The sequence below is a fragment of the Marmota flaviventris genome, chromosome 2, assembly GCF_047511675.1.
Source record: "Marmota flaviventris isolate mMarFla1 chromosome 2, mMarFla1.hap1, whole genome shotgun sequence".
NCBI classification, from domain to species: Eukaryota; Metazoa; Chordata; class Mammalia; order Rodentia; family Sciuridae; genus Marmota; species Marmota flaviventris.
In genome coordinates, this window is record NC_092499.1 from 186,823,222 (window position 1) to 186,837,270 (window position 14,049).

Genomic DNA, 14,049 nt, shown 5'->3' on the forward strand with positions numbered 1-14,049 from the left:
GACCAAGAAACTGATTCCAGGGAACAGAAGATCAGAGGGAGAAAAAAAAAAAAGTACACAGGGCTGTAGGATCAAATGAGATTACTTAATAAAAGCTAGCATTTCTTTAACTGGAAAACAATGCACATTGTTTGTCCTTGAAATGTGACATACACTCCTTTTTAAAGAATGCCAAAGCTCTCCACAGCAACAGCTCTTACCAGACAAAGCCTCTGTCACCCTTGAGGCCCAGAGGTTATTTTCCCTATACAATATTGGGATCCTTGATTGAATACATGTCACCCAACTTAGCAGTCACTTGGAATAGAAAACCCCAGAAAATGAACCTATGCAGGAAAAGGCAGAATTTGAATTAGGCAAGGGCCTACCTGTCCAATAATGAACTAATTGCTCAAAGCACGTTCTTTTATATTCTTTTCTGATGCAGCAACCCTGCCTGGGCCCTACCCCTCAGTGCTGCGCAACATTTGCACATAATCTCAAGGCCTCTTAAAGATGTTGATGCAGAAGCCAGACAGTCACTTCCCTAATGTCACAAAAATAGATTCAATTTTACATACATCAGGGTGATTTCAGAAGCAATTTCTACATCTCCAGTGTAAGCATTACTTACTTTTTTTTTTTCTCCCTCAAATCTCATCCCAGTGGTTCCACAGGGCATTTAAAAAGCTACCTGATGCACTTGAGGGCATTGAAAAAAATCCCCAATGTGGGTTTATAGCTGCAGTTGAAGACACCAAATACATACAAAGGGTTCTAAAATATTCAGTGATTCAAATACATGCAAATTTTCATTTCATACTAATCGAGTATATAAAAAACAAAATTAATTTTTTTGCTTTTTAAAAAGTAATATTATTAAAATGAAAGAACACATATAAACATAATATGGTTGTGTATACATGTCTGCGTGTTCATACACAGACATATATGTGTGTGCGTTTTAAACATAAAATGTGCACATATAGATATCTAATCATTTGGAAAGATTGTCCCTGGCCTTTAAGCTCTCTAATTAGGTTCCACTGGATATTTTTCTTCTTCCTTTCTGATTAGCTAATTTATCTCCATTTTGGGTGTTTTCATTTTAAGGGTCTAAGTTTTGGTGCATGGTGAAAACAGTGGTGATATTTCCCTTTGAAACCGGAGAAATTAGATTCTCCCAGGTTGTTTTCATTTAAGATCAGAAAGCTTGAGACCAAATGCCTATAATTTTAGAGCCAAAATGATCGACATACATCTCTGACCATAATCTCTGTCATTCAAAGTCCTCCCATGGCAATTCCACAAAAGGAAAAGAGTGTGCACAGAGGCTGATTGTATAGGAAAGGTTTAGCATAAATAGGTAATAGTTGGTCAGTGTTTTTAATCAGCTATTCTTGCAAACAAACTTCTTTACCCTTGGGCCAGAAGCAGGAGAGCCAGAGCCAGTCTAGTACAGTGGAGCCTCAGTGAGCTCGGGATGGTCCTTTCTTCAAAACCCAACCTCATTTATTTGATGGCCCCTTCTCTGCCCTTCCTGGTCTACATCAAAATCCCCTTTCCCAGGCCCTAGGAAATGTGTGAATCCCTGTGATTCACCTGGACCGAAGACAGAAAAAGGACTGGTTGCTTGGTTAAGCAGACCACAGATTTTCTCTGACCTCCAAGGAAAGCAAAAGTTAAATATTTGCTCATAAAATAATCAGTAGACTCTTAGGCTTTGTTTTTAAAAGCCATTACCCATCTTTAAGACGTGCTCAAACTCAGCATCGTCAATAACGGGCAAAGTGATATCATGTGTCTATTGGTATGATCCAAAGGGAAGTACACAGCATTGCATATGTAGTATTTTTACCCAAATGTTTAACCTGAATGTTATCTGGATTGGAGACCATTTTATGAGAAAACTGCCCCCAGGCTTTGAAAAAAAAATATCAGTGTCCTGGAAAAAAAAAAGTTTGGAAGTCTATTCTACAGGCAAAGGAGATAAAGAGACAAGAAAACCAAACACAGTGTGAGCACCTTGGATTGGAGCCTGAATTACAATGAACAACAATAAAGAAGATTTGGGGACATTGAGAGAATTTGACTCTGGATAGGTATATTGGATATCATTGAATCAAGTTTCCCTTGTTGGTTAAGATACTGTTATCGTGGTTGTGTTGAGGAGTGTCCCAGTTCTTAGGAAACTTGTTGAGCTCTGTACAGGTGAAGTGTTATGTCTGAAGTGAACTTCTAAATTGTTCAGATAATTGGAGAGAGAGAGAGAGAGAGAGAGAGAACAAAAGTGCAAATGCTGAAAAATGAACCATTTGAAGGGCTTTACAAAATCTATAGCCTTCAGTCCCTGCCCTCGCATTCCCAAGGAGATTTTGATTCAGTGGATGAGGGTGGAGACCATGTACATGTATTTTGGAAATCTCCCCAGGTGGATTCTGTGCTGCCCTTGAGCTTAGGAATCATGGGTCAGACCTGGGTCCATCCAGGACAAGCTGTGTGGCTGTGGGCAGTTGAACCAAACACATTTGGCTTTAGATGCCTTACCTATAAAACGGGTACAATAATAACATGAATCTTACAAGACTGTGGTGAGAATGAAATGAGAGAGAGTGGCTGCAAGTGCAGAAGGTGGCAAATAGATATTTGTTTTCTTTCTTCCTTCATCTTCTCATAGATCTACATCATCCCAAATGGACCATACCTAAGGTGATTTTTTGCAAGTTGGGATTTCTTCCATCTGCAATTTATATAATATATGGAGGAATTTTGTCCCTGATAAATATCCTTTTAGATTTCCTGCATTCCCCAATTTGGAGCAGAGGTTGGGGAATCTAGCGTATTAGATCTAGGAAAGAACAAGCTTACAGCATGGTTGGAAGATAAGAGCGAATGCCACCGTGTAATTACCACACCAGCCTGATAGGTTAAGAGTCCTGGAGCTATCCTTTGGATAGGGCTGACCATGAAGTCTTAACCACCTAGATTAGCTTGGGGTCCTTTGTTAGCTTTGCATGAAGACTCAATCTTCACAAGATGTCATGTGTCACTGTTGGCTAAGGCTTAGAAGTGGCCATGGCTTGAGAGGTCTGTCTTCCAGTCTGGACTTGATATCAGCCAAGGGACTTTGGAGAGACTGTTTCTGAGCCTCCATTTTCTGAGCATCCAGAACCAGGACAGTAATAGTTCATGACTCACTTACCTTACACGATATGTGTGAAACAGTTTGAAAATTTAAAAATTCAGTTCATGGTGGCATATTTTTCTCTTTAAAGGCCCCTCCTCCTCCTCCTCCTCTTCCTCCTCCTCCTTCTCCTCCTTTTTTACTATTATCATTTTTAACCCATCTCTATTTAGGCCCCACAAGCAGTTAGGATGACTTGGTCCCATTTCTTTCTACTTTGGGGTATATTCTTAAATACTCCATTTCTCCTTTGAAGGGGCTGCCCCAGGGCTCTGCAGGGGAGAACCTTCCTCCTGGACCATCCCAGGGAAGCATCCTGACTCAGGGTCTCACAATACCTGAGCACTGTGAGGGGTCCACAGCAGAAGTACCAGGGTCATGCCGGACCTAGATATCACCTTCCCCTTAGTGGACTCAACTTACTGAATCCGTTAACGTCCTGAGAACTGGAGGAGAAGCCTTCATCATTGCGACTGGCGCTGAGCTTGGTGGTGGGTTTGTCCGCAGAGGCCACAGGCCCCATCTCCCTCTGGGCTCCACTCTGTGTCTCCTTCTGCTTCTTGGCCAGCTTCCTTTGGGACATGTGCAAGGGAAAAAATCACAGTCAGATGGTGCCAGTTGAAATAAAGCATTGGAAAGATAGATTACTCTCCTTTCCTGCCTGCCATCCTCTACTCTCACGCTTGGCTTATTTTCCAGAAATAAAGCTAAGCCAGGCTCTCCACTGTCAAGGTGGAATAGAGCTAAGTCCTCCATAACAACTAGTAGATTCCATGCAATAGAAGCGCGAACGCATGCCGCCTTATCCAAACCATGCGCACAAAATCAGTGAGACTTGTACGATGCCACCTCCGCTCTCCTTTAGAGAAGGAAGAGGCCAGGCTGGTCTTTCTGTTCTCATGTCTAGAATTCGGTCTTTTTCAGAGACTGAGCTCATGAACAACCCACCCACTAATGGTAGGTTGAAGAAGGGAATGGTGGTTGGGGGTGGTGAGGGTTGAGGTTAGTCTCATAGCTCAAAGGGAGAAAAGGAAAAGCTGAACTTGATGCATAGCTATGCCCGTAGGAATAGACCCTCAGAACCAGAAGGGCATTTATAATAATAATAGTGAAGGCCAATAGTTTTCAAACTTTGGTAAAAATTTGAGTCACCTGAGAAAAAGTACATAGAGGCTCAGGCTCATGAATGTAGGATAGAGCCTGGACCTCTGTGTGGCCACCGAGTTCCCAGGTGATTCTAACACCAACCATTGGGGGGCAAAACTCTTGACTTTGACATCAGGCAGATGTTGGTTTGTATCCTACCTCTGCTGCCTGCCAGCTGCATGACCCAGGGCAAGTTCATTCGTCTCTTTAAAACCTGAACCCTTCCTCTGTACACTGTGGCAAACTAACTTCACAGCATTGTAATAAGTGAGATGGTTCGTAAAACACAAAAAGCACGGTGCCTGGCACATGGGGAGCACTCCATGCCCGGAAGCTGCTGTTCTTACGAAGACCTGAGTTGCCTTTCAGTGTCTGGATTCCCTTTCCAACAGCCCCACTGTGGAATACCGTCTCCCCCTGAATTATATCAAAGGATGGAGACTTGGATTCCTCACCCGGGAACTGAAAGGTTAAGGAGTTCTTCTTTTATGGATTAGAAATCCACCTCCCTTAAATTTTAACTGATAGGTATTAGATATTTCATTAGAAATCTAAAAATATGACTAATGCTTCTTGCATATAACAGTTATTCAAATATTTCTAAAAAGTCAACATGGTCTCTCTGGGTTTTCTCGACCCATGTGCATCTCAGTGTTGTCATTCTATTCTAATCACAGGAAAATCTCTAGGTTAAACATTAAATATCTCGAGGATTAATTTTTCCAGGCCTCTTGCTCCATTTTTCACAGGACCTGGCATCAAATTCAATTGTGGTTATTCCTATATCCATGCAGAAAGAATAGGTGTCCAGAGAGGTCAGACTCGGTGCAAAATAGGAAATAATTTTCCCAAATTGAATCCATCTGCTCATAAAATAGGGCATTTCAAGAGGTAATGATCTCCCAATGTGAGGTGGTATTCGAAGAAAGGATAAACCTAGATGCAAAAGTATTTTAGAGCTCATACAATATCAACTCCAGTTATCTAGGTGTAGACAGCAGAGAATGACAGATGGCACACACACACACACACACACACATAGGGATGATTTGAGGAGCATCTATTTATAAAAAGGGTGACTGGCAAAAGTGGAAAGAATGCAGGGCACCCCAATGTAAAAAAGATTTACACACACACACACACACACACACACACACACGGAAGAGCCGTTTGTCACCTGTGGATCCAGAAGAACAAGTAGAGGAAGCACAAGAAGAGAACTGTAAAGGGGAGACACTGGACAAGAGCCTTGGCTGTCTTTTGAGGGGTCCTGCCTGTGCTAGGTGACCTCTAGGAAGGAACCAGAGGCCAAGGTGTCCTGACTGCACCCAACCCTCTCCCTCTGATCCCATACAGCAGTTATCACTAGCTGAGCCCAATTATGAGGCAGAGATGGTGAAGCACCCCTTGGAGGGAGTCCCTGCAGAATGTGCTCTGGAAGCAGAAAACAGAGCAGAGAAAGGTAGAGAGTGAATCCTGAGAATTCAGACCAAGAAGAGAAAAGCTTTTCCTTCCCCCATTTTGGCCATAATTTCAAGACAAATGCAGCCTACCATGGAATTCTTCATTTATTTAGTTTTTCAAAATTGGCCTGGGGAAAGAAGGGCACTCAAGAGTAGAAACACATTTTTTTTTTTTTTTTGGTTGCAATGCTTTGGCCACAGGCACCCTGTTCTTCCCATGCAGCTATTCAGCAGACAGAAAAACAACCAGTGAATCACTGCATGGGAGGGCCCCTTCTCACCACCGGCAGACAATCAACAGGCAGGGCGCGCGCCAAGGAAAGAAAAGTGAGTAATTCTGCTCCTGATGACATTTCAAAATTTTATTCTTCATTTATTATCAAAAAGGAGTGTGTTTAAAAATGTATATGTGACCTTCTTAATCATAAATTTGAAAAGATATACAGCATATCCTTTGCCTCTATCTGAGCTCTGCTCACATTCCCCCAGCAGGAAATAAAAAGAAAATCCGATAAGAGAATTAACTTTAAAACTATAAATGAGTATGTATCAGACGCTTGGTATTTCCTCTGGGGCAGAGCTCCTAACCAATCTCATTCTATTCAGGGTAAAATAATACAGAGAGGGCTGTGTTGGGCACAAATCATTGGTTTCCAAAGGAATAATAATAACAAAAAGGTCTCACAGATTCTATGAAAAATGGCATTTTATAGAAATGTTTGGGTAGCTCAGCATACCTATATTGAAAAAAATAAAAATCAGAGCCTCTCTGAAACATGTAGATATTTAAAAGTCAGAAAGCTGAGTTGTAAAACTTCAGACATGACATGTACATTAGTCAGATTTGCATTACTACAATGAAATACCTCAGATGATTAAGTTACAAAGAGGAAAGGTATATATCAGCTCATGGTTCTGAAGGCTCTTTCTGTGGCCCCATTGCTTTGAACCTTGAGCAGGAGAGGAATGTCAGGGGATGTGGGTGGTGGAGCACACTGCTCAACTCATGAGCCAGGAAACAAAGAGCACAACTGGATGGGCCAAGATGCCCAAAGCCCATTTAAAGGCACACCTCCAACCACCTAAGGACCTCCCGCCGGGTCCTACTCTTCAAGGCCCACAGCACCTCCCAATACCACTGCCCTTGAATCCAAGCCCTTAACTCGTGGACCTTTAGGCCCAGCCACAGCAGTGTCCTTCATGTACATTCCACAGCTGACCGCTCCTGCATGATGGAGGTGAGGAGAATGCTGCCCAGGGGCTTTGGCAGGAGGTGAACACAACTACAAGGTGGAAATGGAGTCCATAAAGAAGGCAAGGAAATCTAGCGTGAGGCACTATCTATTCCTTCAGAATCCAAAATTTAAATATTAAAAATACTGTCAGTAACACAGGAAAATTGATATTCATTCCCAGTACCAAAAAGAGTTTAATTTATCCCACTTCTCTTTTTTTTTCCCTTCAAAGAGAGAAGAAAACCCAAACCTGTGAATAGCTAAAACTACACTGTAGACTTCAACTTAGGCTTCTGTTCCACACATACCTCCTTTTAGGACACATCAGCTACCCCCCCACCCAACACACACCCAATACTCAATACAATTATTCCTTCCTGAGTCCCCTTCTTTTCTAGGGACCACCTCTTCCTCATCCTCCAAGTCTCAGTGTTATTCAAATGTCAGATCTCTTTTGGGCTTTGCCCTGCTCCTCTCTAATAGAATTGTAATTTCCTGCTCTTGGCTGACTCATCCATTGAGCAAATACTTATTGAGCATGTATGTGTATCAGTCTCTGCTAGACATTAAGAAGATCATATATTCTTGACCTTGACCCTCACGGAACCCAGAGACTAACAGCAACAACAGGCATTGAACAGATAATGGAGAAGGCCAGGAAGAAATATCTGATGCTCTGAGAGAGCTCAAACATGATTGGGACCTGACAGGACATCAGGGACTCTTAGGTGCATGTCAGCTGAGCACTCTATTCAAGTTACAGTAATTCCACTCTCTCACCCACTTGGGCCAGGACCACTTGGGAGAAGGGCTTTTGACTCTTTGCACCTACTCCAGTTTCTTGCTAGGTGTCTGGCACAGAGCCAGTGTTCAATAGATTTGTTGCACAGATTTATATTTAAAAGTCTATGATTTGAAGTGTAGAGGATTGCCATACTGCTCTGGACACAAATTATAACCACTTAAAAAGCAGATACGTGCAAGGAAAGAAAAGGGGAAAAAAACTACATAAAAAAAATCAGTTTGTACCCTGGAATATTGCTACCTAGGAATACTTTTAATTAATAACTTAGCATTTTCTTCTGGGAATGTTTGCAGAATTAATGGACTGTTCACAGATGTCAGAATTTCCACCTCCCCCCCCCCAGCCTACAGAATATCCATAGGTATAAAATGCTGTAAAAAAATCTTCATGAAGTGATCACACAACTCATGGGATGATCGGATGGACTCCTCGGGGCCTTCAAGACTCAAGTACTTATTATTACCTTCTGAACTTGGAATTTTTTCTCTAGCTCTTCTGAGATTCTGTGGGTCACACCATTTCACCAGTAGGGGGTACCAAAAGCTGGTAAAAAGCGAACATGCACAAGCCTATTTATTCCTCTACAGGAACATTTCCAGAGCCGAAGGATGTTTTAAGACATAGCAATCCAAAGTTTACTGCTCCTGACAGGTGGGGACGATGTGACGTGGCGGCAGCTCTTGGCATTCTCCCCTTTCACGGATTGCTCTGGGGCTTCTTTGACCTCTGCTTGTTAGCTGAGCAAGGGGCAGGAGGCAGAGGATGTGCCACGGTGGACCCTGAGCCCTGTGATTTATTCTGAGCATTGCTTTTCACAGGGGATCGGGCAGGTGGAATGGCTTAGGGGAGAGGAATGAAGGGCTGCCAAGTGTCCTGGAATCACGCTACAAGAGGAGGCGTCTGAAACATCGAAGGGTATTCCTCATGGAGGGAATACTGGGGGAAGTTCTCATCCCACATCTGGCTGTGAGGTCCTAGGGGCCAGAATTAGGACCAGGTTGGCTTGACACAGGTAGGAATTTCTAGCAATATTCAACTACCTTGGTTCATTTTGAAAGTGCCTAACATTCAAATAGCCCTTCCCAACTTAAAAAAAAAAATTTTTCTTTTGTAATTTTATCTTCACCTTTTAAGGCCCAATTGAAATTCCCCCTTCTCTTCCATGTCTTCATCTCTTCCAAAAAGTTTGTATTTTTCTCCTTCTTGCTAATTCATTTGTTAGACAGATAGTAAATGGATACCTACTGTGCCCCAGTGGACGTCAGAAGGAGACCCTCATGGGAGAAGCCAGAGGTGAGTCCTGCCCTGTTCAGCCTTTCGGAAGTATTGGGTCTCTTGTCTTTGGAGGAATTCAAGTAGAGAACAGAGAACTATTTGGGAAAGAGGTAGAGGGGGATTCCAGCATCCAGATTCTGAAAATCCCTCAAACCTGTTCTGAGCTAGGAATGGGAGGACCCAGCAGATTGGAGGGAGTCCTGGGGGTTCTGCCCAAGGTTTCTCCCTAGAAGCGAACAGCCATGCCCACTTTCCTGGGGAGACATGGATCAGGCAGTCTTCTCCTTCCTGGCCCTTCCTCTGTCTCATCCTCCACTGGCATCTCTAGACAGACTTTCTTGGGAAACGGGGAAGACTTGAACCTGGAGCCAAGGAAGAGGTATCTCATCCCAGAGGAGGTGGACTGAGCAAACATAACTGTGGCTCCTCCCCTTTCAGAAGGAGGTCTGTGTGCTCCGTAGCCAGGGTCATCTGTGCCGACATGACCGGATTCTAGCTGCAGTTACACATCACAACGGGAAGGGAACTGCGCCATCCCTTCACCTTACAGAAGAAGAAACTGAGGCCCGGACAAGGAAGCACTTAGCCAAGGCACACAGTACGGGGGGGGGGAGCCCCAGGACCATGCTCTGCTTTGTGTCCTGCTTCTCAGAACAGCTGTTCCAGCACTAGAAGTGCACAATCAGTCCATGGTACACACGACTCTAGTCTCTTATAAATACAGTAAAACCTCATTAACCCCAACCCCACGAACTCAGAATCACTGTAATTGAAGCAGAGGTTACGGGGCTATGTCAGGTCAGGGTCAATGCTTGAATGAGAATATGAACCTGTGCAGGGCCTAAAGGAATACACACCACTTTCCTTAGAGGAGGCTGGGTGGTACAGCAGTTGACACATGGGCTTTGGTGCCAGAAAGCCTGGCACCAACCCTGGCTCCGTATAGACTGGTTGTGGGAGCTCCTGCAAGTTACTCATCCCTCTCCGTGTCAGTTTTCTCCTAACTGTGGGACACAGGTGATGGTAGAACTTCCCTTGAGGTGGCTGTAAGGATTCAAAGATATGTTGCTAGCAAAACACTTTGCCCAAGGCATGCACATCTGATATGACGGTCTTTTCAATCTAAGACATTGCCACTTTAATTTATATGACCTCATTATTTAACATGAACCCTTTAAGGTAGATAACCTGCAGGACTTTTCTCCCAAACAATATATTGTACACATGCCTTTTGATCTTGCCTGTACAAGTCAATTGTGCAGGTCACAAATGACTGATGAGATTCTAATTAATTTAATCGGTCTGGGGTGTGGCCTGGCTTTTAGAAGTTCCCCAGGTGATTATAATCAGTCACAAGCCTGAGCACCATTGACATAGAACAGTGGTTCTCCAAGTGTAGGCCCTGGACCAGCAGCACCATCTTTACTTAGGAACATATTAGCAATGCAATTGCAATTTCATGGGCCCCATCCATCCCTGGTCCACGGAATCAGAAACTCCAGGTGATCAATAGGCTTTGCAGGCAATTTTCTAATGCATCCAAAATTTGGGATGGACTCACTCTTCAGCTGGTCTGAACGAGTGAAGAATCTTAATCAGGCTTCATTGATGAAAATATAACACCAGAAGGTCGCATGGGTGCCAGGCTCAGAGCTCCAACTATCTCACCAAATTAGCATCATGGACCACAGCAAGAACAGATGCTTTTTAAATTACTCCTGTAGGTTGAACTCTGTCCCTCCCCACTACCTTCCTGCAAAAGATAAGTCAAAGTTCTAATCCCTGGTACATGTGAGGGTAAACTTATTTGGAAATAGCGCCTGTGCAGATGTAGCCAAGTTAAGAAGAACTTATTAGGGTCTGAAGAGAAGTTTGGATAGAGAAGACCATGTGACAATAATGGCAGAGATATGAGATATACAGCTGCAAGCCAAGGAACACCAAGATTGACAGCCACCACCAGAGGCTAGGAAGGGGTAGCAGATTCTACCCCGAGTGTCAGAGGGAGCAGGACTCCCCCCCCCATAGCCTTGGCTTGGGACTTCTGGTCTCCAGGGAGAAAATACACTTCAGTTGTTTTAAGCCACCCAGTTTGTGGTACTTTGTTATATAGCAGCCTGAGGAAACTAGAGCCATGTCAATACATCATAATTATTTCATTTATTTAATAAACATTTACAGAGCACTTCCCCCATGTCAGGCACGATTTAAGGCTTTTACAAACACAATGTAGGCAGTGCTTTAATTCTAATAACTCCATGAGGTCACAGCAGTGCTGTCACCATTTCACAGATGATGGAATGAGGCAGAGAGAGTGAAAGTGATTCACAGAAAGTCACCGAGGCTTCCAGAAGCAGAGCTGGGGTTCAAACCCAGGCAGTCAAGCTTCTGAGTGTTCTGTAAGATTCCTTGTCGTGTCACACTCAGCCAAACATCCACAATACATCCAATAGTCTTCTAAAGCTTTCTCAGCTGGCTCCCTCCCCTCCCCCAGGCAAACACACACACACACACACACACACACACACACACACACAATTGCAGGGAGCTCACATTCATGCCCACCAAGTATCCTGTCTGCTCACTGCTTCTGTTGGGTACCCATTCTGGGACAGAGCTGTGGGTCCTTTTCCTTCTACCTCTGTATCCCTAGACCTCTAGCTTGGGGCTTCTCTGTGCACCCCCCATAATGGCAAAGTTATAGAAACAGCTGCAGCAAATCTTATCACAACTGAATGAAGGGCCAGAGGACCTTTGTCACCACCAATCACCTCCATCACTCTGCTCATACCTATGCCTCTGCCTCTCTGTCTCTGCCTATCTCTTTCTTGCCTGGATGTATTCTCCTACATAGTACATAGCATACTGTTTCCCTTAAGGGCATAGTAGATGTGACTAGACAGGCTCTGGAGCTGGCAGGGATCCAGCATAGCAGAGGGCTACGACAGACAGAGGCTCTTCTCCCACAGGTCACATGGCCACGCTTCTCCTGGGGCCCAGAAGTAGAGCCTAGTGGGAAAGGCCCAGAATCCGTGGTTCAGAAAGAGGGAGCTGCCCTGAGCATCTCAGGCCACCGAGCTCTGAACCCTGGGCTAAGACAGACAGCCCCTCTGCTCTTAGTCCTCTGGAAATACCACTGATTCTGGACCTGGACTGATTTGGTTCTCATGAGCTGTGTGTTCATGATCAAGTCTCCATCTCTGAGGTTACAGGATTCAGTTTCCTCATTGATAGAATAGACTTTGACACAGCCCAGTCTGGAGATTTACTGTGATGATTGGAAATAATAAGTGATAACTCCCCAGCATGGTCTTTGACATACAAAGCTGCTCGACACATGTCGTTCTGTCTTCCTCACCACAGCCATCTGCATCACTTTTCCTTGCCTTAAGTTTGACTTGAGTTTTGTGTTTGACCTGCTTCCCAACAGGAACACTCTAGGGAACCAAAGTAACTGTTTTTTCTCCCTGTGCCCCCAGCCCCCTTGCTCCATCCAAACTTGAGTTTATGATCATGAGCTAAACCAGACAGCTGAGCAGATGTTTTCCTCCTAGTGATGCTTGGACACTTGATTTCAGGTCAAGGTATGGAATCTTGGATTACTGGGGCTAGAAAGGTCTCTGGGGTCTTCCAAGTCATCCTCCCACCCTAGCTGGATACCCCTGCAACACACCCAGCCAGAAGATTTCCAGTCCTTCACTGGCCAATTCTACACCAGGAACTGTCTGCAGGCAGCCCAACCCAGGAGTGCAGTTCCCTCTATGGAGATGGACATAATACATCTTAGTTCATATTCTTGTTTACTCTACTACCTAGTTAAGCACTTGGCACAATATTGTAAGAGCTTTAAACATGTGTATTGAATGAGTGAGCAAGTGAGTGACACTTTAATTCCTTTATTGTTACTCTGTCCCATATTTGAGCTTCCCTGTGGCTTTGATTCAACCCTATACATCTCCTTCTGCACAAAGCACTTGAACAGATCCTCCTTGCTGTTCTATAAGATCGCTTTCTTCTGCAGAGGGTGTGTAGCCATGACTGACCAAGTTGAGCACGCATCAGAATCACCTAGAGCGGTTGTTGAAACAGGGATCACTGGGCTCCAACCACCATTTCCCATTTAGGAAAGCTAGGATAAGACTAGGAAATTTGAATATCCACCTTGGCTTGATGCTGGATACTCTACTTTTAAGAACGCAGGTCCGTGGAGCCTCAGCCCTGGCACCAGAAAGGAACACATACCTCTATGCTGTTTTTTCTTCACCTGAAACCTTCCTTCCATCCTAATCCAATCCACTATTCCTAAAGTTTCTTAGCACCATAGGTGTCATTTAATCCAGGATCCTATTTTCCTGGGACTTCATCCTAAGTAAATGATAAAGCAATATACATATATCATGCAGAAAAGGCTGGAAATGCTTCAGATATGCAAGAGTCTCAACTTAGGCACCTGATATTGTGCACAAGATAATTCTTTGTTATATGTATGTTGGGAGCTGACCTGCGCACTGCAGAATTTTTAGTAGCATCCTTGACTTCTATCCGCCAGGTGCAAGGTGCTCCCACCACTCCCAGGAGTGGCATCTAAAATGCTTCTAGACATTACCAAATGTCCCTAGGGTGGGAGGAAGATTTCCCCTACCACTAGTATATACATACAAATGTCATAGTTTAACATTTCATAGACACTTTCATGTGGTTGGTACCTTGAAACCAGCTCCAGTCTTTATAATACCACCATAAGGTGGTGATTCTTTCTTTCTTTTTATATAGATAAAAAAAAAATCTGAGGCCCAGGGGCCTTAATCCTAAACTCATAAAACAGGTAAAGGGAACAGGTGGGATTTGAGCCCTATTCTTCAGTCTGCAGAGCCCACTTTCTCCCTTACCCTCCTCTGGTGCTTCTCTTTAATAGCAAATGATCAGTTACAGCCTCGTAAATGTCTAACAATAGGGAGCTAG

The 14,049-nt window shown here is 43.9% G+C and overlaps 1 protein-coding gene across 2 annotated transcripts in view; it reads right to left on the reverse strand.

The window, feature by feature from the left end:
• Ptprt (protein tyrosine phosphatase receptor type T) overlaps nt 1-14,049 on the reverse strand; it is a 1,048,660-nt gene that overhangs the window by 114,425 nt on the left and 920,186 nt on the right. For both annotated transcript variants that reach the window (XM_027945221.3, XM_027945220.3), the window contains one exon: nt 3,587-3,735. In XM_027945221.3, coding sequence (XP_027801022.1) covers nt 3,587-3,735 — 149 coding nt within the window. The remainder of the gene's footprint in view (nt 1-3,586; nt 3,736-14,049) is intronic.